Genomic DNA, 27,734 nt, shown 5'->3' on the forward strand with positions numbered 1-27,734 from the left:
GACTCGTTTTTTTTTTCAACCCAGAAAGAGAACTCCATAGAGAAACCATCATAAAGAACGTGTTGCTGTGTGAATGTGGCAGCAACTGAGATCCTTAACAAAATCAGGACTTCCCCTTCTTTGTTATCTTCCTTTCTTATTAATCTTTGTAATCCGTAGGGCCATGTGGACAGCTCCAGTAACTACATCAATTGTCAATTATCAAGCCCTTCCGTTTGCCCATTTAACGCATTTGAATTGTTTAAATGTCACATTTGTCTCACATTTCTCGCTCCGGCTGCTTTTGTCCATTCCCAATCCAAATATTGCGACTAGCGATAAGAACTTTTCCCATCAACCCAAGCAATTACATTGGACTCCTTGTCAACTCTGACAAGCTGATTTTGATCGCAACATATTTATGTCATCTGATTAGGGGCACGACCGCACGAAACCTGCCCGCATTGTGGCATTGTCTCCGATTGAGGGGCTACCCCTAACGAGCTGGGCAACTTCATCAGCAGCTGTCGTGGAAAGGGGACAGGATTTAACTCAATTGAAGGCGTCACTTTAAGTTGCCGTTAAGTCTGCGATTTCGGCAAGTCATCGAATGCGATCTTCTCTTCTTTTTTTGGGGCGAAATCAGGTCGCACTCAGCTTCCATTTATTAGCAGCAGCAAAGGAAAGTCGGCTGCAGGGTTCGGGGTTCAGTTGTCAGTTGCCGTTACAATAAATTAGCCTGTCAATGGGCGCAGCTACGCCCGCGCACTCAGCTCCCAAATAATTCCTGTATTCCCGCCTGAAATTAATTATGGCTTCATCCTTTTATTGCTGCTTTTTTTTTCACTCTCCTTCTGGCTGACTTTCGCCGCGTGCCTTGCGTGTTGTAATTAAAAAAAAAAAAAACAAAAAAGCAGAACTCCGAGTTCAGAAATCAACAGCTAGTCGCTGTTTTACGATGCCGTTGCCCCCATCCCCCGACCCCTCTAACCCCCCTCTAGTGCTCCTTGTGTCCCCCCACACTTGTCAAGATTTATGCGCGCCTTGTTTTAAGTGCCTTTGAAAATAGTTTCATGTCTGTGATTATCATCGGGCTGTTGATTTTTTTTCTGAGTCTGAGCGGGAATGGTCGTAAAACAAGCTCGTCTAATAACTCCGCACAGAACAAAGACGCACTGGAGTCCAAGTGTAGCCTCCCAAAATAAAAAAAAACTAAAATAAAATAAATAGAAAGAAACAAGATATAGAAGGGGCTGTTAAGGAAATACCCTGTTCTGTGTATACCATATGCCGAAAACGAAATTCCAGGCTTTTCAATAGTTCGCAACCCTATATCCTACACTACTTTCAATTGCAGGGTATTCACCAGTTTCTAACTCTATATCCTACACTATATTGTTTACCATAAAGAATCTATTATCTTTTAATCTAACTTTTTAATACTTAGCATGAGGTTCGAACTCACATTTGGACTCGCATAATTAGAATTTCAGATGGTTTATTCATTCCTTAATTCGTCGCTTGTTTGACAAAGTTCATCTTCAGAAACTGCAGTCTTTCGGCCAAAAGGAAACATCTTACAATCTCCGAAATTTACGTGCATAATCTCAAAGCGAGCGTTTTAAATATCGTTTTCTTTCAAAATTTCGTCGAAATGTCGTTTGTCCTTGATAAAGTAAATGCAACTCGAAGTGCGTATGGTCTAAGAAGCCACATACCAAATTTGGAGTCTCCACCTCTTATATTCCCCAAGTTAGAAGCTTGCATACAATCTTAAAGATATGTATGGTTTGTCCTTCTTATCGAGAACATACATATATTCCATATACGAACTTTGTGATCTCCTTCTCTTTACTTGCCTTCGTTTCTCTACCCTTTCCCACCCATTTTCCACAATTACAGGGTATATGCATACACCCAAAAACCAACACGCAATTTTCTATTTGGTTTGGTTTCTGTTTCGGCTGCGTCTTCGGCTTCGGGTTGTTTAGCCTGGCTGACAACTTGCTTGCAGTTTTTTCCTACCTTTTTTTCGGACACCCCCGCGGAGTTGGAGATGCCTGAAGTTCCTTGAATTCAGAAAACTGGTTTTTCGGTGGTTTTAGGTTTTGGTTTTCGTTGGGCATATTCGAAAAGCCAGTTCGATATTTAAGAGCGACGCCGAAAGAGCGAAAAATTGTTAACACAAGAAACCAGTTTTTGCCAGTCCCCAATTGTTGCTGTTGTTGTTCTTGTTGTTGTTGCCCGGCGGCTGCGTCGCTGGAAAAAGTAAACAAAAAATAAGAAAAAAATTGTGTCTAGTGTGTGTATGTGTGCGTCTGTGTGTGTGTGCGTCGCGGGGCATGTGCAATGAACTTGCCCAGGCGGAGGATCAGGCGCAATTGCAGCTGGATAGGTCGTCTAAAAGGTTGAGAGAGGGGGGGGGGGGTCTGCTCTGATTAATATGCCACATGCGCTCTCTCGCTCGCTCCAATTAGTGCTGCGCCTATTAAGCGATAGGCATCTCTTTCGCCCATTTGAAAGTCACAAATGATTGTAATTAGTCGCTTTTGTTGTAGTATTTTTTGTGTGTGTGTGTGTGTGTGTGTGTGTTTGTTGCGTCTCCTTTAAAAGCGTCGGGTGATTGACCATGAAAAGAACAGCAGCAGCAGCGCAGCGGCAGCGCGTTCAAAGCCCCAAACCAAAGCAAGACACAGTCCAAAACGCGCTTTTTATACTCTCTTTCCAATGTTAAAAAGGGTATACGGGCTTTTGTGCAATATCCGCTTTGCAGCCTTAAGGCTGGAGTCACAAAAGTAGGTGGACCACGCCCACGCCCCCCTAATTTTGGGAGAAATCCCCAAAAGCCAAGTCACAGTTTGAAAGTCACTGTGTGCGGTCAGAGTCCCTAACCCAATGACCAAGACTGTGCACAGAGTATTGCGCAGTCGCTAGCATCCGTCTGCTAATTTATTGTGTTTTTTTGTGCCTTTTCATGCATCTTTGACTTTGGCTGCTGCTTCTTTTTAGCTGCCCTGCCCTGCCGTGCCCTGCCCACTCGCTTGCCTAAAGTTTTTCGGCTTCCTTCTTAGCCTGACATACGCTCTCCTCGCTGGCTATCTCGCTCTGCCTTTGGCTGCCTAGCATGATTAATGATGCGTTTCTGTTGTGATTCGTTCTAAACGTGGGAAATCAGATACAGCAGCAGCCACAGCCGCTTGAAAGCTCTCATGTGCTTTTGAAAGCATCGTCGCCGTTGTTGTTGTTGTTGCTCTTTTCCTGCGTTTGCTACGCAATGCCTATTTTTATTTAGTCTTTTACCAATTAATCTTGCGGCTATTTGACAACTGTTTAAGTTTTGATAATCAACGTTGATGATGATAGTTTGTTGCTTGCTTGTTCTCTGCTGCGGGCCACACACGCACATACACACAAACACACCCTAATCTTTCTTATGTAAATTCACAGCTTGATTAGCACAAAAAGCCAACTAATTGCACAAGAATTAATAGAATTTTTTGTGTTATGGCCAACAGACAAGCATTCGCTGTCTCACTCACTCACCCTTTATACTGCCTTTCGCTGAAAGTTTTCTACATTTTGTTATTGTATTTCTAATTGCGCCATATTATTGATATTAGCCATCATCGACTCCATCTCCATTTCCATTTTGGCTGCCAGCCAAAACATGTCCATGCCTGTCTGTGCCCCAGCTGCCGCTGCCACTGCAAGTTGCCCAAAAAAATAAAATACAAAAAAAAACAACAAAAACTTGCTTGGGGCTCTTCCTGTGCAACTGGCAGCAAATTTAACAACTTTAGAACTTTATTTGTCAGCGCTTATTAACCTGCTCTCTCTCTTTCCCACTCTTTCATTACAGGTACGTAACTAAACTCTAACTGTAACTGCTTATGGGTATATGGGTAAGTGTAAGTGTAAGCGTGCTCATTGATTTGCCTAGACTCCAAACAACAACAACAAGCTGTTTGTATGTATATACGTGTGCATGTGTGTGTTAAACAACAACTGCATTGCGTTCTTGTTGCTTTGCCTGATTTTGTTTATGTACTTTTTCCCTCCCATATGGCAGACATCAACTCCCAAAATGTGCGCTCTGCTCCACTCTCAAAGAGAGTCGCACTGTCGTCTTGCAGTTCGCGCTCACTCTCTGTCTCTCGGTCGCTCACCGCAGCGCACGCCCTCAACTTGTTTCGCTCTGCTCGCACTTACATGCTGCGACTTCGTTCAGTTGCTTACGAGCCGTCTTTGAGTGCGCAACAGGCTTAAGAAAGGCGCTGCGCGCGTTGCTGCTAATTCACGTCTTCGCTTGCCGTTAAACGCGTGTGCCATTCAAAATAAAATTTAAAAAATAAAATATATTAAATTAAAAAAATAAACGACTAGCCGACAGTTTGTTAATAATCTCGTTGCTATTTTTACATTTCTTGGCGTCGCAATTTGCGCTTTTAATGTCATTTAGGCGAAAAGTAACGAACAAAAATAAATAAAATAAATAAATAAGTACAACACCAAAGTCATGCAATGATAATTGTCAAATATAACAACCAGTCAAAGTTAATTGCATTTTGTTAATGGGCAAAACGTGGCGGCAACAAAATGTAAATCAAAGCCTACAACAACAACATCAACAACAAATGAAATCCTAGTGAAGTTTCCCAAGTGTAGCACACAACAAATAAATAACAGCTGAAATATGTAAATACATATAATTTAAATAAAACAAAAATGCCAATTAAAAATCATTTGACGCGCAATTTTTTAACGTACTTAAACTAAATTGTGCGCATCTCTGCCCAATGCATTTCTAACAGTAAAAGTGGCTTATGTCACGCACACACACACACACACACACTTGCATTTACCTGCATACACACATCTCTTATGGGGCTTGGCGACAGTCTGGCAACGCCGCCTCGCCAAGCACAAAGTTGTTTAACTTGTTTCTTTTTTGGCGTGCGCAGTTTTTTTTCGTTTATTTGTTTTTTTGTTGTTTTTTTTTTTTGACTTTCCGCTTTGGGGCCGCTGTTGCCGTTGTTGTTGCTTATCTAACGCGCAGCTTCTACAAAACGAAAATCTTTGGCTCTCCGTTTTTTATTTGTTAATTAACTTGTAGAAAAAAAAAGAGTTAAGAAAAAATATAAAAAATACCATTCGAAACTTGCGTGAGAACAAAAACCCTTCAAAAAAAAAAGGGAAAAGCGGGCGAGTTTATGATTTTTGCGTGCGACAAAGACAAAAGATGCAAACATAAAGCTTGGCGAGCGTTTCTCATATTTATGTCTTGTCTTTTTAGTTTCTTTCGCGCTTGCTTTTGTTGTTCTGCAACGCAAATGTTAATGTTAATGTACCTGTTAATGTTATGCAGAAATGTTAATGCGCGGCAAGACTAAATGTTGGCCTAGGCACGTGTCGCTGAATTTAAGTGTTCATAGGGGAAAATTAAAGGGAAATTTTTTCGGAAACAATGCAACAAATGGACAACAGTGAAAGCTCTACTAACGAACAACTTAAAAGAGATTTTGATGTGCTTTTAATATTGCTGAGAATGTCCTCAGAAAACATCGAACTTAGCGAGCTTTCACTGTAATTTGTTCTATTCTTCTGTGCCGTATCTTTCCTTCTCCCTCTCTCCCTGTCTGTCTCTTTCTACCAATTAGCGCGCAGGCGCCGCTGCCGAAGTACCTCACTTTAAAGTCGCTGTAGGCAACCTGCCCTCTCTATAAGCAGGTAGCTGCAAGCACTTAACCATCCTAAGCCGATCCCCAGACGAATCGTAAACCGAAATGTGACCTTCTCGTTGTGTAATTCAATATTTGTATATTCCGTAAACAGGATCTTGAAATATCTTCTTTATTTCCAAGTTGCTTGCAATTGGTTTTGAGTTTTTTTTTTTTTTTTTTTTTGGGTTTCTGTTTTGTTTGGCTTTATCAGGAATTTATTTGTTTTGTGTTTTTGTTTTTGTTTTTGTTTTTTTGGATCTTGAGGCCAGGCACGTCCCAGACAAATGCTTAAGTCTGCTTATCACGTAGCGCTCGGTTTCCAAGTGTGTTGAAGCCTATGCATAAAGCTGCGAGTTACCAAGTTTTCAAGTTCTTGAGTTTGTGTATACATATTATCTTTTTGACATTTTTATCCATATACCAAATCGCTTTCTCAGCTCAACTTTGTATTTCATCAGATTTTGTAAAGATAAAGCTGTTTTCTCTTATTTCATCATGTACTTTTATGGAAAGTCTTCTTAAAATAATGCTAACCATAGTCTAGGCCAACTATTTTATGCTTTTCTTCACGACTTTCAACTGAATCATAAAAAAATACATTTTTCTGTTGCATTTCTTGTTTTTTTAAGGCATTTAAAGTTCCGTTTCAAATTTCAATAGAAATCAATTAAACCTCGACTCGAGTTCTACTCGAAAGCTTTTGTCTCAGCGATTCTTTTGTTGGCTTTCATAAGAAAGAGACCCATAAAAATACGGAGTTAGATTCCCCTGCCCAATTCCCCCCCAACAACATTAAAGGTTGGCTTCAAATTGTCGTTAAAAAGGCAGAAAAATAAAAAAAAAACACACACTCGTAAAATGCATTTCAATTTGTTACTGTCTTCGCATAATGTAACCTGACCATAAATGACAGGGAGTTACAAATATTTTGATAGCGCTACCGAAACGAAGAAACCATCGAACTCGAACTCGCACCCAACAAAAACGGTCACTAATTCCCGGTAAATGCGATTGGCATCTAGAGATCATAAAAGCCAAAACTCGAACCCAACAAATGGGCAAACATCTTGTACACGGCATTTGGTAATTGGGATAGTTAGGAATAGTTAGGGTCTGTTTGCGTGCGCGTGTGGCATTTACAGGTAGTGCATGCCACCAAAAGGTGCACGAAGAAAAACTACCTAGCTCTTAAAATATCAAGTACTAGTATTTTGTTTCTGAATACTTCAAAAAAATATGAATCTATCATTAGTTCATAAGATGTGCAAGCTTGAAATAAGCGTAAAATGAACTCAATTAAAGCTCAAAATTTCCCAAATTGAGTACTGTATTTGGGTCTTGTAGTTAGGATCCTTGGAATTGGAACAAAAAGTTTATCGATGTTTTCCATTTGATTTGAGCACAAAAATTCTTGTTTTTCTTATTTTTGCTGAGTGTATCTCAATTACAGAAAGAGACGAAATGTTCGACGTTTGGGTGTGTGTTAATTATGCAGCATTCGGGAAAAACGAATTTTCCACTTGCAGCGAAAAATCGACGGGCAGGCCAAACAGGCCAAACAACTGCAACGTTTGTTGGGCATGGCTAATTTATAATGCGTTAGTAACTGTTGCCAATTTAGCCTTTTTTTTAACAGTCAACTCTAGCTTCTTTTTTTTCAAAAGGGCAACGGAAAATTTAGCTTTTTTATAGTGTTAATAATATATTTTTTTTATTGAATGGAATTAGAAAACGTTGCCTAGTTCTGAGGATAGTATTTTGGCATTTTTTTTAGTGAACTAGAAGGAAATTGGAATTAATTTATTTAAAAAAAAATAGCTAACAAATTAAAAACTACAATATAATTTTATACGGTCAGTAAAATTTTAGTCTTAATTGGTTTTTTTTATTGAAAAACGATTTACAATTAAAGTTAGCTATTGTTTTGCTTTAATTACAGCTGAAACTAGCTTTTTTGTGTTTCTTTGCAACACTGTTTGCCCGTCTTGCCTTGCACTGCGAACCGTGCCCTCTGCCGCTCCCGTTCTCTTTTTTTCTCTTACACACACACTTGCTCTGGCTGTGCAGATCCTTCAGCTAACGGTTGTTTTTGCTGGTACGGCAATAAAAAGGTTGTTTGCTCGTTTGTTGTGGTTTCTGCACTCGCCCTGTGCACCACACCGCCCCCCCCCCCTCTCGCTCTCTTGCTCGCGCACTCTCTTATTACTGCACATCTCGAAGGTTGCTGCCGAAACAGAACAGCAACAACAACAACAACAACAACAGCAAATCGGCCAAACTAGTTTCTTCATTTCACCATTCCCCACTCTCTTTCTCACTCTCGCCCTGCCTCGCCCCCCTCCCCACTCAATATCTTGCGCACTGCATCTCGGTTTGCATTTGTACCGTTAACAATTTACCAAAGTAAATTAACTCGCGACGTGCTGCAGGCAAAGTGCTGATCGAAGGGAAGGGCAAGTGTGAGTGTGAGAGAGAGAGAGAGAGAGAGAGAGGCGGGGAGGGGATGATTTGTAATAAAATTGCATATTTATTGGCCCCAGCGATCGGGTCAAGGTCAGCGACGTGCCCCCTTTTCATTTGGATGACAAGCGAAAGCGAGCTGCTGCTTGCAGCCTCTGTCCCTTACCTCTCCCGCTCCCCCCCTCCCCCATCTCGGTAAACACTCTGCCCTCGTTGTTAACTTTGAAAGTCGCAACGCTTGACCGCCTTAAAATTTATTATACGATTATTATTATTTTGTTTTTTGGCGCTTTGCTTTGTGCACGCTTCGCATATTGCTTTTATTTATCTTGTTGTTGTTGTTGTTGTTTTCGTCCACTCAAATCAGGTCAAAACGGTTGCTTTCTTTCACTGCCACGCCCCCCCCCCACCCCCCTCTCCTCCTCCACCCAAAAAATATTTGCATGCATACGCAACGCTTTCTTCGCAAGGTTAAAACAAGTTCAAACTACAGGGTATTCATCTGTGCCATATATCTATCTATAAAACCACAAAAACTTTTACAGATACGATCTTGGCTCTTAAGTCGAGGAAGCGCAGCGGTTTTTTAATTGCAAATTTCTCTTGACTATATCTTAATTTTTTTTTTTTAAGATTTTAGAGCTTTTTTCTTCTGGTCGTTAATTTTGAGCGTACAGTTATAGCCAGATGTTCGCCAATTATTAATTTATAGCCCACTTGTTATTGTATAAACTAAAATTTAACTTGAACTTAAAGTAAGTGCATTTCGCAAAAGTTTGCCAGATTATTCGAGAGTTTTTAATTAAAGTGTCTTTTAACTAGCTTAAAGGTCGTTAAATTATTCAGAATTCTATATATGTGTATATATTTGAAGGATATATATTATGAAGGGAAACAAAAGATAATGAATTTCGTACGATTTTTATTTAGATATCTTTTGATATATATAATATAGTCTGAATATACTATATCTATTATATTAAGATGAGCATCACATACGATCTATCAGATCTGATGCACTTACTTTGAGCTTAAAGCGCAGACTTATAAAAGTTGTAGGATCATTTGTCACTTTAAGCTCTAATTACAATTGCATTTTCTTCTTTATTTTGAAAAGGAAATCCTTGTAAAATCCCGTCCAAACGCCCAAATCTTCTTTCCGAACTTCGGAACTTTAAGCTCTTTCTTAAGATGCATCTTCTTCTTTATTTTAACCTTTTTTTTGATTCTTCCCGGATATTCATCGCGTAACATTAATACTTCAGTTGAAAAATCAAAAAATTCCATTAAAAATAATTGCCTCAATGTAAATCTCCAGATTTGTACTTGTTATGAAGTCTTGCCACGCCCAATTCGCGCCTGTTGTAAAAACAGTTGTTGGGCAATTGCTGTTTTTATTTTTTTCTATTCTCAGTCGTTCGTTTTTTATAGCTGTTTTTATTCGGCTTCTTATCGGCAATCGTTTTTCGTAGAGTTCATTAGATTTTCTGTTTGCTTGATTGAGTTTTGATTTATAGTGTGTACAAAGAGAACAACAAGTCAAAATTGATGTTAATTATGCAGCAACAGCAGCTAAGCTCAAGTCTAACTGTCAGCTCATTGAACTGCGCCTACGGCTCAGGCACAGATACAGACACAATTGGAGATATAGATACAGATACAGCTGGAGATATAAATACAGTTTTATATATAGATACAGATACAGCTGGAGATATAGATACAGATACAGATACAGATACAGCTGCAGATACTTATACTAATAGATTCAGATATGCGTACATAGATATTTAGACGCCAATGTGTTGGCTCAAGGTTTTGAACTCTCATCATCAACAACATCATAATGATAATGATCATCATTATAATTATCGTATTATGATCAACTCGGGCAACAAAACAACATTATTTCAATTTACGGATAGTCTAGGGCTGGTATTACCCACATTCTTGCCTTGTGCCAATGTTTATCTGATCGAATCGATTTCCACAATCCGATCAAATAAAACAGAAATCGACGCTTAAACCGCAGGTGTTAAACTGTATAAATTAAATCTGAAGTAAATTTTGAGCTCAAATAAATAATTTACAAATTTAACATAGATGTTATTATTAATTTGGTGAAAATTTGTATCAGAGCTATTAGACTGGGAAAATAGTGGAAAACCACATTTATTATTGCTTTTACCTTGAGCACTAAAAATTGTATTAAGAAAGAACTATTTAAAAATCAAACCACGAAACGCAAATTTTATTGATTCTTAGATTTTATTACTTATTTCATTACTTACTTCAGTTTATACTTCATTAGGTACTTAAGTAGTAACTTACTTCAGTAGATACTTCATTGGTTACTTCATTAGATACTTCACTAGTTACTTAAATAGTTACATACTTCATTATATACTTCATTCGTTACTTCATTAGACACTTCATTAGAAACTTCAGCAGTTTCTTTATTGGTTATTTCATTAGATACTTCATTAGTTACTCTAGTAGTTATTGAATTCATTAGAGACTTCAGTTACTTCAGTTACTTACTTCATTAGGTACTTTATTAGTTACTTCATCACCTACTTCGTTAGTTACTTCATTAGCTACTTTATTGGTTACTTCATCACTTGCTTCATTACTTCATTGGCGCCCGAAAATCAATAAAGATTAAAATCTTGCTTTAAACAATTGCCGAAGCGAACTGCTCGCAAGATGATTTTATTGATAGATTGCTTGAGGAGTGTTTGGGTGAGGGGAGGGAGGGGGGGGGGGTAGGAAACTTAACCTCAACCGACTTTCGGTTCTCAAGATTATTCATTGATCTTTAATCATTATCGCAATCATTAACTTTGGCTGCAAACTGCAACTTCAGCAGCTGAAACTAACCTCATTTATTGTCATTACGTGTATTTGCTGTTGTTGTTTCTTTCCGGTTTCTTTTGTTGTTATTTAGTCTGTTTCTGCTGTTTTTTTTTTATTGACGAATCTTCATGACGCAATTTCGCATCAAGTTTTCGTGGTTTTGTTCTTCACAGAATCTCGGCGAATGCTCCAAGTTTTTGTTTATGAATTTTCTGATTAGCTATGCAAACAAAGCACGTTTCGTGTTTAATAACATAAATCAAGAGATATCGTTAAAAATTGCAGCAGCAGCAGCTGATTTTGATTTTGATTGATTTATTGACAAATTGACAAATGTAAATTCTGTTGGTGTGATTTGCAGTAGATACCCTGGGTAACTATGGATTGGATATTATAATTATGTCACGAAATGTGTCACGCAGAGCGGCAAGTATCTTATATTATCAGCCGACGAGTTGGAATAGCCTGCTATATATGTCTATATCTGTCTATATCCAATGTGAACTGAGCTTACAGTGAAGCTCAGGAAGAGTCGATCGGCCTGGATCTCTATTTCATATAGCTGCCATAGCAACGTTCGAATGAAAATTGAGTTTTTGTGTGAAAAACTTTTTTGTTTATCAAGATATCTCGACTCAGCAATTACATGCTTCTCTCTTCGCCTAACACATCAGCAGAGCCAAATCGAATCGATCGTGAATGAAACTTTCGTATAAAAGAATTACTAAATCACATTTTTCTAAGGGTATTAAGTCTTTGGCTTAGCCCTTGCTTAAAGATAATGTATATATGTGCTTCCCTAATGAGTCCGGACTCCTGCTGAGCCCTGGCTTAAAGATAATATAATGTAGTTCCCTTAGAAACAAACGTGCTAGAAATAGAGTCTTAGTATAAAAGAATCGGAATATTATAGCGGAATTCTGCCAAAGTTCAGCAAAGCGTATTTTTAATCGGTATAAAATCTTAGGTAATCTACCTTTTTTTTTTGTTTTGATCGTTTTTGCTAGTTTTGATTGATTGTTGAAACATTGCGCATAGCTTGCGATTTATATTTATATATTTTTTTTTGGCAATTAAAGCGTGCAATAGACAACGCTCAAGTTGGCCAAGAAAAATATTGCCAAAAAAAATACTTCCGCGAGCGTTGGACGAGCACTTGAAAAAGCGTTAAAACGACAAAACGCGTAACAAGTCGCACACATATGTGTGCTGTGTGTGTTGTGTGTGTGTGCGTCGCTGTCAATCACAATTACAAACAAGTGAAGCAATTGCCTTCACCCCTTCGCATCGCGCGCCCTTCCAGCAGCGCGTCAAATGATTTTAAATTGCCATAAATTAAATTCCCACAACAATTCCTTAATTTCAATTTCAATTTTTTTATTTTTTGTGATTTTTGCGCTTCGTCTTGTCAGATTTTGCATAGAAACTTTGCGTAGCGCGACGAAAAACGCACAGAAAACGCGCGCGTTTGTTGTTTTGGCAACTACCAATTTGTTGTAGTTGCAGTAATGATACCCTGCGTGAGTCTGGCCGAAACAAGCGTCATTGGCAACATGAAGGAACGCGTCAAGGAAATGAAAGTGTTCGGCTGTCGCCTCAACTTTTGGAATCACATTGGCCACAGCCTCACCAGCTCCAAGGCCAAAGAAGGTAAACAAAAAGTTAATAATACAAAATAAAGAATAATGTGCGCGAAACACAGCAGACGGAATTTTATTAGGTTAAGTGGAATAAGAGTGAAAGTGGAAGACGAATATTTAACAGCTCGGGGCTGTACGATAATATCTGAAAATAGGATCGGTATATAGTGGAATAATCGTCTATAATAATAATAAAATAAAAATAATAAATATAATAAATATAATAAAAATAATTATTAAATTTAAATATATTAATAATAAAAATAATAATTTCAATAATAAAAATTATTATTAAAACAATAATAATATCAATAATTATAATAATGATAGTAGTAATAAACGCTTTATAAAGTTATTACACTATCTACCAATTCTTAGACTCCAAAAATTCTAAAATCTTAAACTTAGAGGTTATTGAATTGTATAAAAAAACTTTATTCATGCTTTTCAAACTTTTAAAAAGAGTAAAATTTAAATATTATGAAAAATATAGTTAATGTGCTTAGTTTTTGTACAGCTATAAATCCAATCTTAAGATGGACTTACTTTCAAGAGAATTTAATATTTAACTATAATTAATTTTTTTACCTTGAAAGAACTTAGCCTGTGTTCGGGAAGTTTAATTTAAGATACTTTGTTTCAGGGAAGTCGAAATCGAAATTCTGAAAAGAAAATTCCCACGGATCTTGATTTAAGACGAATTTAAAGCATTTCTGGCTTTATATGGCTAAAATTCTTATTCACAAACGAGTTTTGACTTCTTCTTCTTAAATATTGTAAAATATAGAATATTATTCCGAAATCAAATATAATTTTAAGTGAGAGTAAACAAAGAGTTTAAGTTGGCCAAAGGCGTGCGCAGCGTTTAGCAACTGTGAACAGAATACGAATATCGTATAACTTATGGTGTTATTACTTATTTTTTTTTTAATTTTTTGTCAATATTACACATCTGGAGGCGTCGCTGTCGATAATCACAAGGTCTGGCAAGCTGTGTTTAGCGACAGGCGGCGTTGCCAGCTGCACTTTGTGGCATTACAAGGCAAAAAGTGTTCTCTTCTTCTGCCCGCTTGCACAGCTCCGAGCAATTATGTTAAATATAAGGCTGAAGATGATGGCAGGCGGTTATTAGATGATCGACAATATCATGATGATGATCATGATGATGATGATGAAGTGACATGACAGGCACACGATATGCAAGCTGAAGAAACGCAGATGCAGACAGCAGATGCGGCAATTGCATAATTGAAATGAATTAGCAGCCAGCCAAGCCCCAAAGAGAAGCTTAGCGAAACTGAAAGTGCCAAGCGTGCCAATAAGGAAATCAACAAATGGGCGTGGCAAGAATATGCATACTTATTTATAGAGATGCATCAATGTCAATTCAGCTGCCAACTTGGGGTGCGCCTTTGTACCTTTACTTTCAATAAAAAGAATCTGGATTTTCCCTCATATATCGAAAAGTTGTATATCGTTGCATCCTATCGATGTGTTTTAATCGATAAAGTTATCGATCGCAAATTTAAAAACTTCTCATTTCCAGAAGTCTCTCGGTGTGAATGAAGTCCAATTAAATCGTTATATTACGCCGTTTTAGTCTCTCGATTGACTTTCGACTATATCGATGTTAAGCCTTAATATATCCCTTTCGATAACAATAAAAGTATCGAGTTTTTGTGTTTAGTGCACATCCCTAATTCGTGCATACAGACTAATCGCTTGGGTGCATCTTCTTTGTTCATACGAGGCAATTACAGGCTAGATTGAAAGCTGCCCCCAAGGCGCAGCCCAGACTAGCTGCAAGATCTGCTTGTATCTGTATCTGCAGCTTAAGCGCTGTGAATTTATCTGTATTTGTATCTGTTTCTGTATCTGCATAAGTTGTCTGTGATTCGTTGTAGCTGGCAGAAACAAAATGTAAAGTTGACAATAAAATTATTGCATTGTTGTTAACTGAAGTTGTTTCTGTTGCTGTTGTAGCTGTTGTTGTTGTTGTTGTTGCTTTGGCTGTGCGCCTATTTATGGCCTTTACTTAACAATGACCACAAAAATTCGCAATTTGCATTTGCAATTTGAGCCAAACGGTCAAACAGCCACTTGACTATGGGGCCAAATGCTGTGCTTGCCTCTTGTTGTTGTTGCTGTTGTTGTTGTTGCTGCTGCCAGTGCCGGCTGCTTTAAAGTTGGTCAAGCAATTGACCAGCGGGGCCAATCAATTTTGCCTTTTCATACCGCAAAGGGAAATCAGGCTAAATGGGGGGTATATCAGTTTGCTATTAAAGGCCTTAAATCGACATTACACTGTTATCGATAGCTAAAAAACGGTTATTATAAAATATGCGCTGTTATCGAAAGCTGATAAACGATTATTATAAAATAAACACTGATATCGATAGCGAAGAAATCATAATTATCAAATATGCACTGTTATCGACAGCTGAGTAATGTAAATTATAAAATTTGCACTGTTATCGATAGCTAAGAAACGCTTATTATAAAAAATATATATATTTATCGATGATTTTAATGATCATTGCAGAACAATAGAGGGCCGATAACTTATACAAATAATGGTTTAACGTTTGAAAAATGTAGGCACATAAAATTTAATAGAAAATACAACGATATTTATTGGTTGACTTGCTGAAAATGTTTTTAAAACTACCGAAGAAAAGTTTAAATTGGAAGAAAGTGTTTACGCCGTCGCATCAAATGCCTTTCAGATCATTCAAAATATATATCTTAATATCAAAAATAATAGTAATATCTAAATCGATTACCTACCCAATAAAATTTATCGAAATTGTCATTGGTTATTATATGACAATATCATTTACAGATTGGTTACATGCCTAGTCGCATAGAACGACTTATATACCTATTAAAATACGTTGCTTAACAAAGCAAATGCCTCTAAAAAATCGTTGAGTCATACAACGATATTTATCGATCTTTTCGTGACAATAGAAAAGCTTCAACAACTATTGTACAACTATTCACTAGATACATGACTTTTCCGGCATTACGTATTTACGAGCTGGCAAAACAGGCTTCTCAGCTTAATTTAAATACTTCCCTCGGTTTAGCTCGTGCTCATCGATAACGATACATATCGAACAGGCTGTCACATGGCAAGGCGAACATGACGTCACAGCCGAGCAGAATCGTGCCGCAATGCAAATTGATATCTGGTGACACATTTGCGCATTTTTAGCCGTGTGCTGTTGCCAATGCAAAGCCCGATAAAAACGTCAGCCGCAGTTGACAGTTGGTACTTGCCTTTAACTGGCACCTGGGGGAGTTACCCAGTTCTCAGTGCCCAGTTCTCAGCCTTCGCTGCTGACCAAACCGCAAGCGCAAAATAACTGTGGATCAGGCACGTTTCCAACAGCTGAGCGGCCAGTCAAGAGCTGTAAACTAAAGAAGAAAAAAAACACCAAACAGAAATTAACTTAAATGTAAAAACGACTTTCTTAACGTGAACTTAATTCACGTTGTTGTAATTCCAATCTGTGCGTCGCTGGACACGTTGCTACGTGTCGTTCGGCCATGGTTAAAGAGATCTCTTTTATAGCTGGAATATCCGGTTGGCATTTTCAGCCAGCAACAAGTAAGAGTGCTCTAGTCGAGCGTATACGACTAGCAGTTACCCTGTAACACGCATGCGTACTTCCTTTAGCTAACATGAGCCATAAAATTTGGATAATTTATTGCCAAATAAACTTTCTGTTTAAGGTAACATTTCAATGCGAGGCATATAGCAAAATATAAGGGTATACCTCTTAAAATGGTGTGTGAGGGAGTGTTAGGTTTCCAAAAAGTAAAATATAAGAAATATAAAATATAAGTTAGGAATCACAAAATTTAATATATTTTCTTAAATCTTAAAAAGGAAGAAGAACACATTTTATTTAAAAAAAAAAATATCAGTTTTTGCATAATTTATTTATTTTTGCATATTTATTTACTCGTTAAAACAAGACTTCAAATCGATACTTATCGATATCTATCGATTTCGGGCAATTAAAGAAGAGTTATCGCTAGTTGGATTGAAATTTGATCTGTTTTGTCCTACAAATGCGTCTTTAAAGATAAAAGCATACCCTCTCTGCCTGTTACAAACACATGCCAAGCCCAATACACCCCACTGACAGACCATTTTCAAGGGGTATTTAAAAAATATACGACAACAGATTTGCATAAAATGCGCCATGAAACGAGTTCAACAAATTTGATTATTGACAGCCTGAAAAATGGGGAAAAATTGTATTGCACAAAATAACAAAACGCCAAAAGCGACAACAACAGCAACAACAACAGCAGCAACAACAACAAGAAGAAGAAGAACAGCAACTTTTAGTCAAGGTCAAAAGAGCAGCAACAAAAGTTGCTTATCGACTCGTCTGGGCCAAAAGTCGCGCTTTTACAACAATAAATTTAATAACAACTCGCCAAAGTTGCAGGCGGCGATTGTTGTTGTTGTCGGTTGTTGTTGGTTGTTGCTTGTTGTTGCTTGTTGTTGTCTTTTAAATGGTTTCATTATAAATGCATAAAACAAAATCCACGCCATCATCATCGTCATCGTCGACCATCCACATCGACATTCACTAGACAACATTTATAAACAATATCTTTTAAGCGCAGCAACTTTTTGTTTTTTAGCTCGAAATTGAATTGTAGCCACCCGCCTTTTGTTTGTTGTTGTTGTTGTCATTTTTCATATGTAAATTAAGTTGTTGTTGTTGTTTCTTTGAATTTGAGTTGTTTTATGTTGCGTTAATTGACCACATAGCCAGCGGGTGGGGCTTAGCGATTGCAGCAACAGACAGTTTAACAAAAAATATTCAATATCATTTCAAGGCGGGGAAATCCGATGAGAAAATTAGCGTAAAAATTGTCGAAATGGGGGAGAAAACAAAAATGTGGAAGAAAATGTTATATTTATGTATAAGATATGAGTTCAAAGTATGAGAATAATATTTAAAACATCAGTTAAATAAACCATAAAATAAGAATGAAAATGTTCTATATAGTTGAAAAACTAAAATGTCAAAAACTATAACTATAAATACTAAATACTATAAACTGAGGAAAAAGATATACAGAAAAAGGTCATGCTCTAGAAAATGGTCGTCCCATTATGAATAGAGCACTCATACTTGTTAGTTTGATGCTGATCAAGAATATATATGCTTTAACCAGATGCTTCCTTCTGCCTGTTACATACATTGGCACAAAACCATTCACCCATTTTAAATGGGTTCAGCGTATAAAAGTTATGCAGAATGATATTTAGTTAAAACGGCCATGAAAATAAAAGAAAACTTTTATATATATATTTTTTTAATTTATTTTTTATTAAAATTCTTTTATTTCTAACTGATATGCTGTTACTGTACTCTAGCAACATTTATCAGCGTGAGGATCGGGGGTTCATAGTAACAATAGTGCGCAAATTTGCGCACAAAATGTTAAAAGGCCACATCTCCGATTCGCACAACGCAAATAACACTACACCTAACTATATCTTATACTTTGCCTTATTTTAATTATTTAAAATGTTCTCTTTTTTCGTAGATGATGTCATTTTTTTTCCCCATTAAAATAATTAGTCTTACTTTGCCTGCAGTTTTTCAGTGCATATCGAATATTTCGCAATAATATACGTGACTTACGGTAAACGACAATTAACAACAACTGCTTATGCATAGACAGACCTATTAATAGGAATTTAGACCCGACAACTGGGTTCCCACTCGCTGCCCCCTGCTCTCCCCCTCGCTCTCTTTTCCTCCGAGTTGTGTGCAGCGCTTCCTCGCACCCAGCTGGAATTACACTTCCGCAAAAACAAATGAAGTTTTCTTTTTTTCGCTCTGCGCATACTTGATATGCATTCCACGATTCTGGCTATGAGCAATCGGCCGATAAATTGCTCTTTGGCCAATTAATCAAACTCAGAATCAGCGGCAAGGCGAAACGCCCACAGCTCTAGCGCCCAAGCGTTAATGCAACATGTAAAAGCGCTTGCAATTTGCTTGCACACATATTTACCTGCATTTTGATACCCTGAAAACATTCGAAACGCACTTGTAACGGGCATGTAACTGACGGATATCGGTTGATATCGAAATGAGTTTAATTTAGAGACTATAAGAACTTAGGCACAAAAAAAATTTATCGATTACTTGCCTCAACGTAGTCGATAAATATCGATTTGTAAACCGCTATTAACACGCCTTTTTCTAAGATTATAAGATTAAGCTTATAATTTTGTCTTGTAAACTTTTGTATACCATAGTCAGAAGAAGTTTATTTTTAAGCTATCGATAGGTCGAGAAATATCGATAAATATCCAAAAAGAGTAAAAACATGTGTGTATATGTGTGTTTTAGTCTATGGAATAACGAACGCTTATTACGAAAATTCGTGGCTGCTTACATGGTATCTCTTAGTCAGGCACTTTTGACTAGAATGTTCAAGGTTAACATCTGATTGTCCGAGGTATCTTTAGAGCTATCTGTCTCCCTTTCGCCCTCTTATCTATCTATCTCTCTCTCTCTCTCTCTATATCTTCCCCTCTCTCTCTTTCTCTCTTCCTCTCTCTCTTTCTCTCTCTTGTCCTCTCTTGTGCATTAACCTTGCCATCTCTTGATCTTTTATCTACGGGGTATCTTGCTAGTCTAGCACTCTTGCCTATCTCAATTTCTACCCGTTTTTTGCTCAATTTTGTTGTGCGCTTGAATCTAATTAAAACTCAAAATGTTTATTACGCATGAATCAATGTTGTTGTTTGTTATTGTTGTTGGTATTTTGTATGCGCGTCGCGCATGCGCTCAAATGTTATTAACCTACATTTGCATAAAAATGCTACAACAACAACAACTACTCCAACAACAACAACAACAACAGCAATAATAATGATTAAAAATTGTTTTTGTTTTGTTTCGCAGTTTCCTGTCTGAATGTTGATTGTGTTTGTTTGCTTTGCTGTTTTCTACAATTTTATTGTAATTATTTCGCATTCGCAAGTTTTCTTTTTTCATGCAAATCGTAAATTGGTTGACAACATTTTTCACACGCTTTTTATGAGCTTCGGATGTAAACATTTAACCTTAATTTGTTATTGTAAATTGTTTTTTTATATATATTTTTTTTTGCGCATATTTAGCAACATTTTATTTTTATTTTTTTTATATAATTACGTAATTTTTGTTAATTCCGAGCTTCATCTTAATTGCATTCTTATGCAGCACCAGCCTCAGCATGCGTTAAAAAGAGGCGCTAAACTGTTTTTTGTTCTCTGTCTCTTTTAGTCTGTTTATGTAAAATGTTAGATGGCAGCTGCTGCGTCTGCTTGTCTTCTTTTGCTTCTCTTTAGGTGTTAACAAAGTGCAGTCGCTGCACGCGCCAGCAGCAAAAACAACAATGACCATAGAAAAACAACAAAGCAGCCAACTAATGGATCTTTCATGTTATTTGTTGTTGCTGAGAGTCCAAAGAGCTTTGACTTTATGTTGAGCAGTGCCCAACGAATGCAATGCTCTCTTTTGCGCTGCCTACTTTTAGGCAGCTCCTTAAATGCGCAATGACTAGAGTTAAATTACAACTTAAGGAGAGAGCGCTCTCTCTCTCTCTCTCTCTGTTGAAGTACAAGCACCTAAATATAAATTCGTTAAGGCAGTCTTGTGCTGGCTGTCTCGTGCCATGCACACCCCCCGCCGCCAGCAGCACTCTTTCCGCAAGCTTTCTCGCTCTTTCGTTTTGCGCTCTTTAACAACGTTTTTTTTTTGCATTTTCTGTTGCTTCATCGACATTACAGCAGTAAATAAAAAAAAAACTTTACACAAAAACTCAACGCACTTTGTTTTTTGTGTTGTCTGCGGCTTTTTGCTTGAATTTGCGTATTATACAAATGCTTTTGCGTGTGTGTGTGTGTGTGTGTGCATGCAACTTGTTACTTGATTTTTTTTCTTTTGCCCAGCGCTGTTGTTGTTGATGTAATTGTTGCCTGGAACTTTGGCGCTGCTGCCTTTTGCTCTCTGTTAACATTTAAAATATACAGTTACAATTGCCTCACAGACACTCACACACACAAACGCACACATGCCCAGTGGGCAGAAGTCTTGATCTGTGCCTCTGTCTTGCCCAAGCAGCCATCGTTGTCTTCAATCGTTGCGCTTGGCGGCTTCTGCTGCTGCTGCCGCTGTCGCTGCTGCTGCTGTTTGTTGTTGTTGCTTGTTACAAACTTCAGTTGTCCGCGTGCGCTCTCTGCTTTAAGCTTTGCTCTTTGCAAACCGCCGTCGCCGCTGCCGCCGCCGCCGCCGCTGCCACCTGCACTGATTGTTATGGTTGTTGTTGCTGCTGCTCTGCTGCTACAATTAAGTTTTACTTTATGTTTATTGCCGCTGCTGACGTTGAAGCCGTTTTTTTTTGTGTGTTGTTTTATTTTCTCAGCGTTTGCCATTCATGCGTTCGTCGTGCGCTCTGCTCTACACTTGCCAGCGTCGTCGCTCACCTTCGGCTGCTGCTGCTGTTGCTGTTGTTGTTGTTGCTGCTGCTGCTGTCGCTAGCTAGCAAAATTTCATTTGCCGTTTTGTCAGTTGGCTTTTAAACATTTACAGAAACAGTTCGTGACGCGCTAAATAAATTTTGAAATATAACAAACAAAATAATAAACCATAATTAAATGCATAATTCAATTATATTTTCAATAATATTATTAACGAGCTGGTAGCGCTTATTATTGTTGTTGTTGCTGTTGTGCAGTGCAAAATAAAATACTAAAAAAAAACTTGCGTCTTGTCATAAATATTTTTACAAAATGGCTGCCGCTGCTATTGCGTGAAAGCCAAAGAGGAAGAAGCAGCAGCTGAAGAAGTAACAGTAAAGCAGAAAATTGAAAGTCAAAACAACTAAATCGAAAACATATACATAAGGAATATAGATACATATAAATATATATATATATATATATAGTGTATGCCAGGAAGCGCTTGGGGGCCAGGCTAAACGTGTAACGGTAAAAGCCAGTCGCAGCAGAGATCGCACAGAGCGTCGTACGCCTAAAGGTCAGGCCAAGTAGCATGGAAATGCCAGCAGAGGCAACAACAACAACAACAGAATTGCAAAAAGGAAGCAACCATGAAACCAGTTTGACAACCACTTTAAACTGTAGTCAAAGCGAATGCAACAGCAACAACAACAACAACAACAGCAACAGCAGCAACAACAACAACGTCAACAAATAACTGAACAATCGAACAAGTGATTTATGTGAAAGTGAATTGACACAAATATTGAAATCTGCCTGCAATTAATTTCAACTTTAAATAAAAGTGAGACCCACTCGAGTTATCTTTAATAAACCAAAGATCTTGAGCGTGTCGCACGTTTTCAAGCTGAGATGATGCTTTTATCGGCTCTTAAGCTGGGTAAGCAGATGACGCAAAACTAATCCAAAAATGAACAAAATATTCCATTCTTGTAGTCCCTGATGGCATTTTAAAATCTCGCCCAACTTGATAAAGTAGTTTAATAAGTACAGTGAAAGCTCGCTAAAGCGAGCGGCTAGAATTGTAGCCCATTTGGCATGATAACCGAGTGCTTCACTTTAAGCAAATGTTGAGCAAATAATCTGAATATGGGAAAATTTTTTGGGAATATATATATTACAACTTTCTGCATATATTTTGATATTATTTAGAACTCATGTGATAACAAATGAAAACTTTTGAATGCTGGTTCTAAATGATTTCGAGGTATCATTTTAAATTTAAGTTCTCTTCGGGAGTTAGTTTTTGTACAAAAATGAAAAGCTTTTAACTTTTAAATAAGAAAATATAATTCAAAATGTAAGCAAAAGTATTCTCCCAAGGCAACTGTTCGTCAGTCGAGACTTCACTGTATACAATTCTTGTAATTCCCTTTTGACAACAATAGTTCAACAAATAAGGTTGTTCTGCCAAGAACCCGGCTAGTCACTCGAGTCTTCACTGTACCCAATTCTTGTATTTCCCTTTTGGCATCAAAAGGCCGCACAACTTGTTTCAATAGTTCAATATATTTGTACAATATTAGCTTGAGTGGGCGTCACAAAGTGAGTCACGCTTGAGCACGACTTGAAGCACAGTTTCACCTGATCGGGCAACCAGTAACAGGTACAACAACAACAACAACTACAACTACAATAGAACACGTGTTCGAAAGTCTGGCAACTACTCTTGTAGCTGCTGCCAGTTGCAAGGTCTGGCAGCTGCACTTAAAATTTGCATAACAATTTGCCAAGAAAAAAAACCAACAAAAAAACAAAATGCAAAAAAGTGCAAGAAAATGCAAAGAAAATTACACAATTGGCCATAAACACGATTGCGGCGGCAGATAATGACAATTTGTCAGGCTGCTTGTACACGTGCCACGCCCATATTGCGCCCCAAATCATAAGCATATAAAATATGTACATGCTTCCGTCTGAGTGGGGCCCATTTATATGTGTGTGTGTGTGTGTGTGGAAAATTGTGGATAGAAAGCTTCAAATAATTACGCTGAAGCTGTTTCCCAGTCACAACGAAGTTTTAATACGCTTGAGAAAATGCTCGAAATATCAAAAAGGGGATGGAATATTTACTGGAAAACCTTTCGAATTTCCATTCTAAATCATTTAATTTTAAATATAATCAAATCGCAATCGATTAAAGTCTTCTAAGCGCAGCCAACTTCACGCTTTGTACTTGATATCGATAACGATTAGATTATAGATTGTATATCGATAATGTTTAAATTACATTCGCGGCATTCCCTCTCTAATTGTAGCCGTGCACAGTCTCCGTCGCGGCTTTGCCAGACAATGAAAATTATGCCGCAGGCGCTTTTCATTTGCATGGAAAATGGCATAACAAAAGCCACACGACGGCGCCGGCAAGTGCGATGGGAAAAGAAAACTTTCTATTTTGCTCTTTTCTCATTTCTTTTTTGATTTTTATTTGTCTGCTTTTGTTGGCGCTGCAGCTGGAGTTGGAGCTGGAGCTGCCTGCAGGCTCCAGTGTCACGTTTTGCTTGTTGTTTAGACAACGTGAGAGAGCCGAAGAATGAGAGAGAGAGAGGGAGAGAGCGAGAGGGAGAGGGAGGGGCAGCGAGTTAACATCGTGAGTTTTCACATGAAAAATGTGGCCCGCATTTGCGATATTGAAAAATTGTTTGATCAATTGAAAAGTTTTGCTTATGCCACTTTTTTTTTTCTGTTTTTCCCAGTGTCTGTGTCCGCAGGGCATTTAAAAATATTAATGTATATTATTATAAATAAATAGCTGTGAACGCAAGCTTGGGAAATCGCTTCACTTTCGCTTCGATTAACCTTCACTTTTTTGTATAGTTTTTCTGTTTTTATTGTTTTTTTTCGGTTCGGTTCGATTCTCGAGCGAACGCCTGCGCAAGCGGCTTCAAGAGGCGCCTACTCGAGTACTCGCAGCATTGAAGTACTTACAAAAGCGAGTACTCGAATTTGAACGCTGCTTACTCATCGCTACACAACACGTGTACATGTGTGTGTGTGTGCGTGTGTGTGAGTGTGTGTGCGTGTGTAATTGTTGCATAAGTCGCCCACAGCTCACAAAACAGCCAAAAAACAGCTGAAATTGTTTTCTTAATTGAGGTTAGATTTGGAGATCAGTTTTGTGAACTTTTTTGGTATGCCCTGTGTCCATGGAAAGAGGGTAAAAGAGGGTATACTGAATGTGTACAAATGTATGTAACAGCCAGATATATCTCTATCTATCTCTATATCTATATTTATATCTATATCTATATCTATATCTATATCTATATCTATATCTATATCTATATCTATATCTATATCTATCTATAAATATACATATATATGTTCTTGATCAGCTTAAACAGTCGAGTTGACATTGCATCGATCTTAAAGAGATTTCTTGTAGCTAGAGATTTATCTAACCCTACCCATACATTTTTTTTTTAATGTTCAGTATCGATAAATATCGGTTTTTATGCCCAAGTTCTGAGCTTAATTTGGAGAATTTAAAAGCTAGAGATGTTCCAATTGACTCCTTTCCTCCTTTCTTTCATACGTAGTTTAATTTCATTTTCTTTTCGATTAAATCTCCCTTATTCCTAAAACCGATATAAATCGATTTTCGGCCGCTTTTTTCGCAGCATATATCGGATGTTATTGAATATTAAAAATTCTCAAGTGTGGAGTAGAATAAACAGTCGAATGACAAATTTTCATTGCGAATCTGCGCACAGGGTATCTCCTAGTCGATACACTCTTGTTGTTTTATTTTGACACATTTTTTTGTTTAGTTCGTTTGATTTGCATATAGTAAAATATTATTGACAGACACTGGAGCTGATCCGTAGATAAAGTCAACAGACGTGTCAGCCACAGCCAGCTCCACCTCGACCTCCACCTCCCCCTCCTCCCCCTTCACCCAGCTGCCTGCGTCTTCATCAGCTGTGGGCGTTGGGTCGCCTTGGCATCTCAGCGGTCGTCCATTAACTCTTTTTGTCAGTGTCGAATTGCCGTAATTAACCTTGGCAAGAATCGCGCGCACGAGTCAAGTTGAGTCTTTAAGCCGATTTTCGATACTTTGCCTGGGCTAATTACCGCAAACGAGTATTGAGCCAGCATTTTGTATGCCAGTGTAATTATTATTTTTGATAACTATTTTTTTTTTGTATTTTTTGATTTTGTATTGATTTGATTTTGAATTTTGCCAATTTGCCGGCAATTTGTGTGCCTTGAAAACGAAAGACTTAGGCAACGAACTTGAACCCAAACAAAATAATTTTGCTTGCAATTAAAATCAAATGACATTTTGTGTGCTTAATATTTTAATAATTATATGTTTATGTTATTTGTGCATTCTTTGACCTTCCTGTAATTGTTTTTCATTTCCTATTTCTGTGCATTTTTCAGGCAACGGCAGTTCTCCAGCCCAGAATTCGACGCGCAGTATCAGTCCAAACAACTCGACGACCAACAGTCAATTCAGTTTGCAGCACAACAGCTCCGGCAGCCTAGGTGGCTCCGGCATTGTCGGAGTCGGAGTCGGTGTCGGAGTCGGAGTCGGCGGTGTTGGCCTTGTTGGCGGTGCAGGCTTGGGTAGCCCAAACGGCGTAGGAGGCGGCGGTGGCAGTTGCACGCCCACATCGCTGCAGCCACAGGTAAGCGCTTTGCATTTGTTATCTGCAGCTCAACTGATTCGATATCCTTTTTGCAGTCCTCGCTGACCACGTTCAAGCAGTCACCCACTTTACTTAACGGCAACGGCGCTTTGTTAGATGCCAACATGCCCGGCGGAATACCAACGCCCGGCACGCCCAACTCCAAAGCCAAGGTAAGTTTTCCGTTTAATGATTCAGCTCTATGCCATTATTAAAGCTCCTGCACGAATTGTTTAGCGCATAGAAAAAGACTTTTCTTACCCCTTATAGTACATATATATGTATATTCTTCGTCGGATATTAACAGTCAAGTCTTTAAGCCATGTTCATCTTCCACAACCTATGTGAACTGAGATTCCTGTGAAGCTATTCCAATGAATCTTTCAGTTGCAGTCAGTAACTGCATCAAAGTTGTTCGGTTCGGATCACTATATCAATAAGCTGCAATAGGAACGATCGGTTCTTGTTGAAACAATTTTTAGTTTTCCACTTTTTGCAAGATAACTTGACTTAGAAATTATGCACTTAACTATGCCTCCAACATCTAAACGAAATCTTATCTATATCGAACCCCTATCTCATATAGATCCCATAGGATAGTTTCGTACAAAACTGACTTCGTTTATAAACAAGTGAACAACGACTTTTCAAGATATCTTAATCAAACTTAACAATTATGATCTTAACTTTGCCTCCAACAACTGACCAACATCTTTTCAATATCGAACTACTTTGTCATATAGATCCCAAAAGATATATCGGTCTAAAACTTATTTAAGAACTTAACTTAACATCCGTCCAAAATCTTATCTCTAGCGAACCACTTTCTTCTATAGATCCCTATCCTATCGGTCTTAATTTAAGTTTTACTTTTATAAAAAACACTCTTGTTCTCCGAGATATCCTAACTAAACGCAGCAAGGGTATTCCACCGTTGTCAGCCCAAACTTAACTAACTTTCTACTCATTTAATAACAACTCTTGCCTCATTTTTGCAGGACAACTCACACTTTGTCAAGCTCGTGGTGGCGCTTTATCCATTCAAAGCCATCGAAGGCGGCGACTTATCCCTCGAGAAGGTAAGCTACAAATTAAAATCACATAGTAAATATTCAAAAACGAACTCGATTCTAGAATGCCGAATACGAGGTCATTGACGATTCACAGGAGCATTGGTGGAAGGTCAAGGATGCACTCGGAAATGTCGGCTACATACCCAGCAACTATGTGAAGCCCAAAGCGCTGTTGGGTCTGGAGCGTTACGAGTAAGGCTTACAACTAATATTCTGATATACAAGTATCCTAAAACTTTCTCTCTCTATGCAGATGGTATGTGGGCGACATGTCGCGACAACGCGCCGAGTCGCTGCTCAAGCAAGGCGACAAGGAGGGCTGCTTTGTGGTGCGCAAGTCATCGACCAAGGGTCTCTATACGCTATCTCTGCATACCAAAGTGTAAGTGTGGAATGGCAAAAATTAAAGACTTGAAGATTTACCCAAAGAGCGCTTTGTTATGTGACCGATTGACTAACTGACTGACTGACTGATTGAGGAACAAACTGTTGCTGTACAGAAAGCCAAACATTTTAAAGTAGTTAACTTAGTGGATGTAATTGCAGGCACGTGAAAATTCCACCCCAAATTGTGGAAAATTGGTGGGAAACGGTTGTAAAATATATTTTTCTCATTTTTATTAATGCTGCCTTTTTTTCTTTAGCATCCCATCAGCCTAAAGCAAACATTTTTAAAGATCTTTCCAATAATTAATCGTGACGTGTTTCACACTTTTATTTGAATCCACCTGCCTGGGTGGAAATGGGTTTAAAAGGTTGTATGGTGGATATAAGGGGTAAAAATTGAAAAACAAAAAAGGGTGAAAGTAAAAAATTAAATG

At 38.0% G+C, this 27,734-nt stretch overlaps 1 protein-coding gene across 3 annotated transcripts in view; it reads left to right on the plus strand.

Annotated features, from left to right (window-relative positions):
• Positions 1-27,734, plus strand: part of Btk29A (tyrosine-protein kinase Btk29A) — a 58,679-nt gene that overhangs the window by 27,734 nt on the left and 3,211 nt on the right. Inside the window, exons 1-7 of one of the 3 annotated variants that reach the window (XM_064681237.1) lie at positions 4,226-4,674; positions 12,425-12,662; positions 25,593-25,840; positions 25,897-26,013; positions 26,839-26,919; positions 26,975-27,105; positions 27,167-27,295. In XM_064681237.1, coding sequence (XP_064537307.1) covers positions 12,521-12,662; positions 25,593-25,840; positions 25,897-26,013; positions 26,839-26,919; positions 26,975-27,105; positions 27,167-27,295 — 848 coding nt within the window. In that variant the 5' untranslated portion in view covers positions 4,226-4,674; positions 12,425-12,520. Of the gene's footprint in view, positions 1-4,225; positions 4,675-12,424; positions 12,663-21,943; positions 22,087-25,592; positions 25,841-25,896; positions 26,014-26,838; positions 26,920-26,974; positions 27,106-27,166; positions 27,296-27,734 lie in introns of those variants that run through there. The other 2 variants (XM_064681245.1, XM_064681230.1) reach the window with 2 other exon arrangements.

Source organism: Drosophila montana, unplaced genomic scaffold (assembly GCF_035044405.1).
Source record: "Drosophila montana isolate Dmon_TW-CO22-7 unplaced genomic scaffold, ASM3504440v1 contig_1407_1, whole genome shotgun sequence".
Classification (NCBI taxonomy): domain Eukaryota; kingdom Metazoa; phylum Arthropoda; class Insecta; order Diptera; family Drosophilidae; genus Drosophila; species Drosophila montana.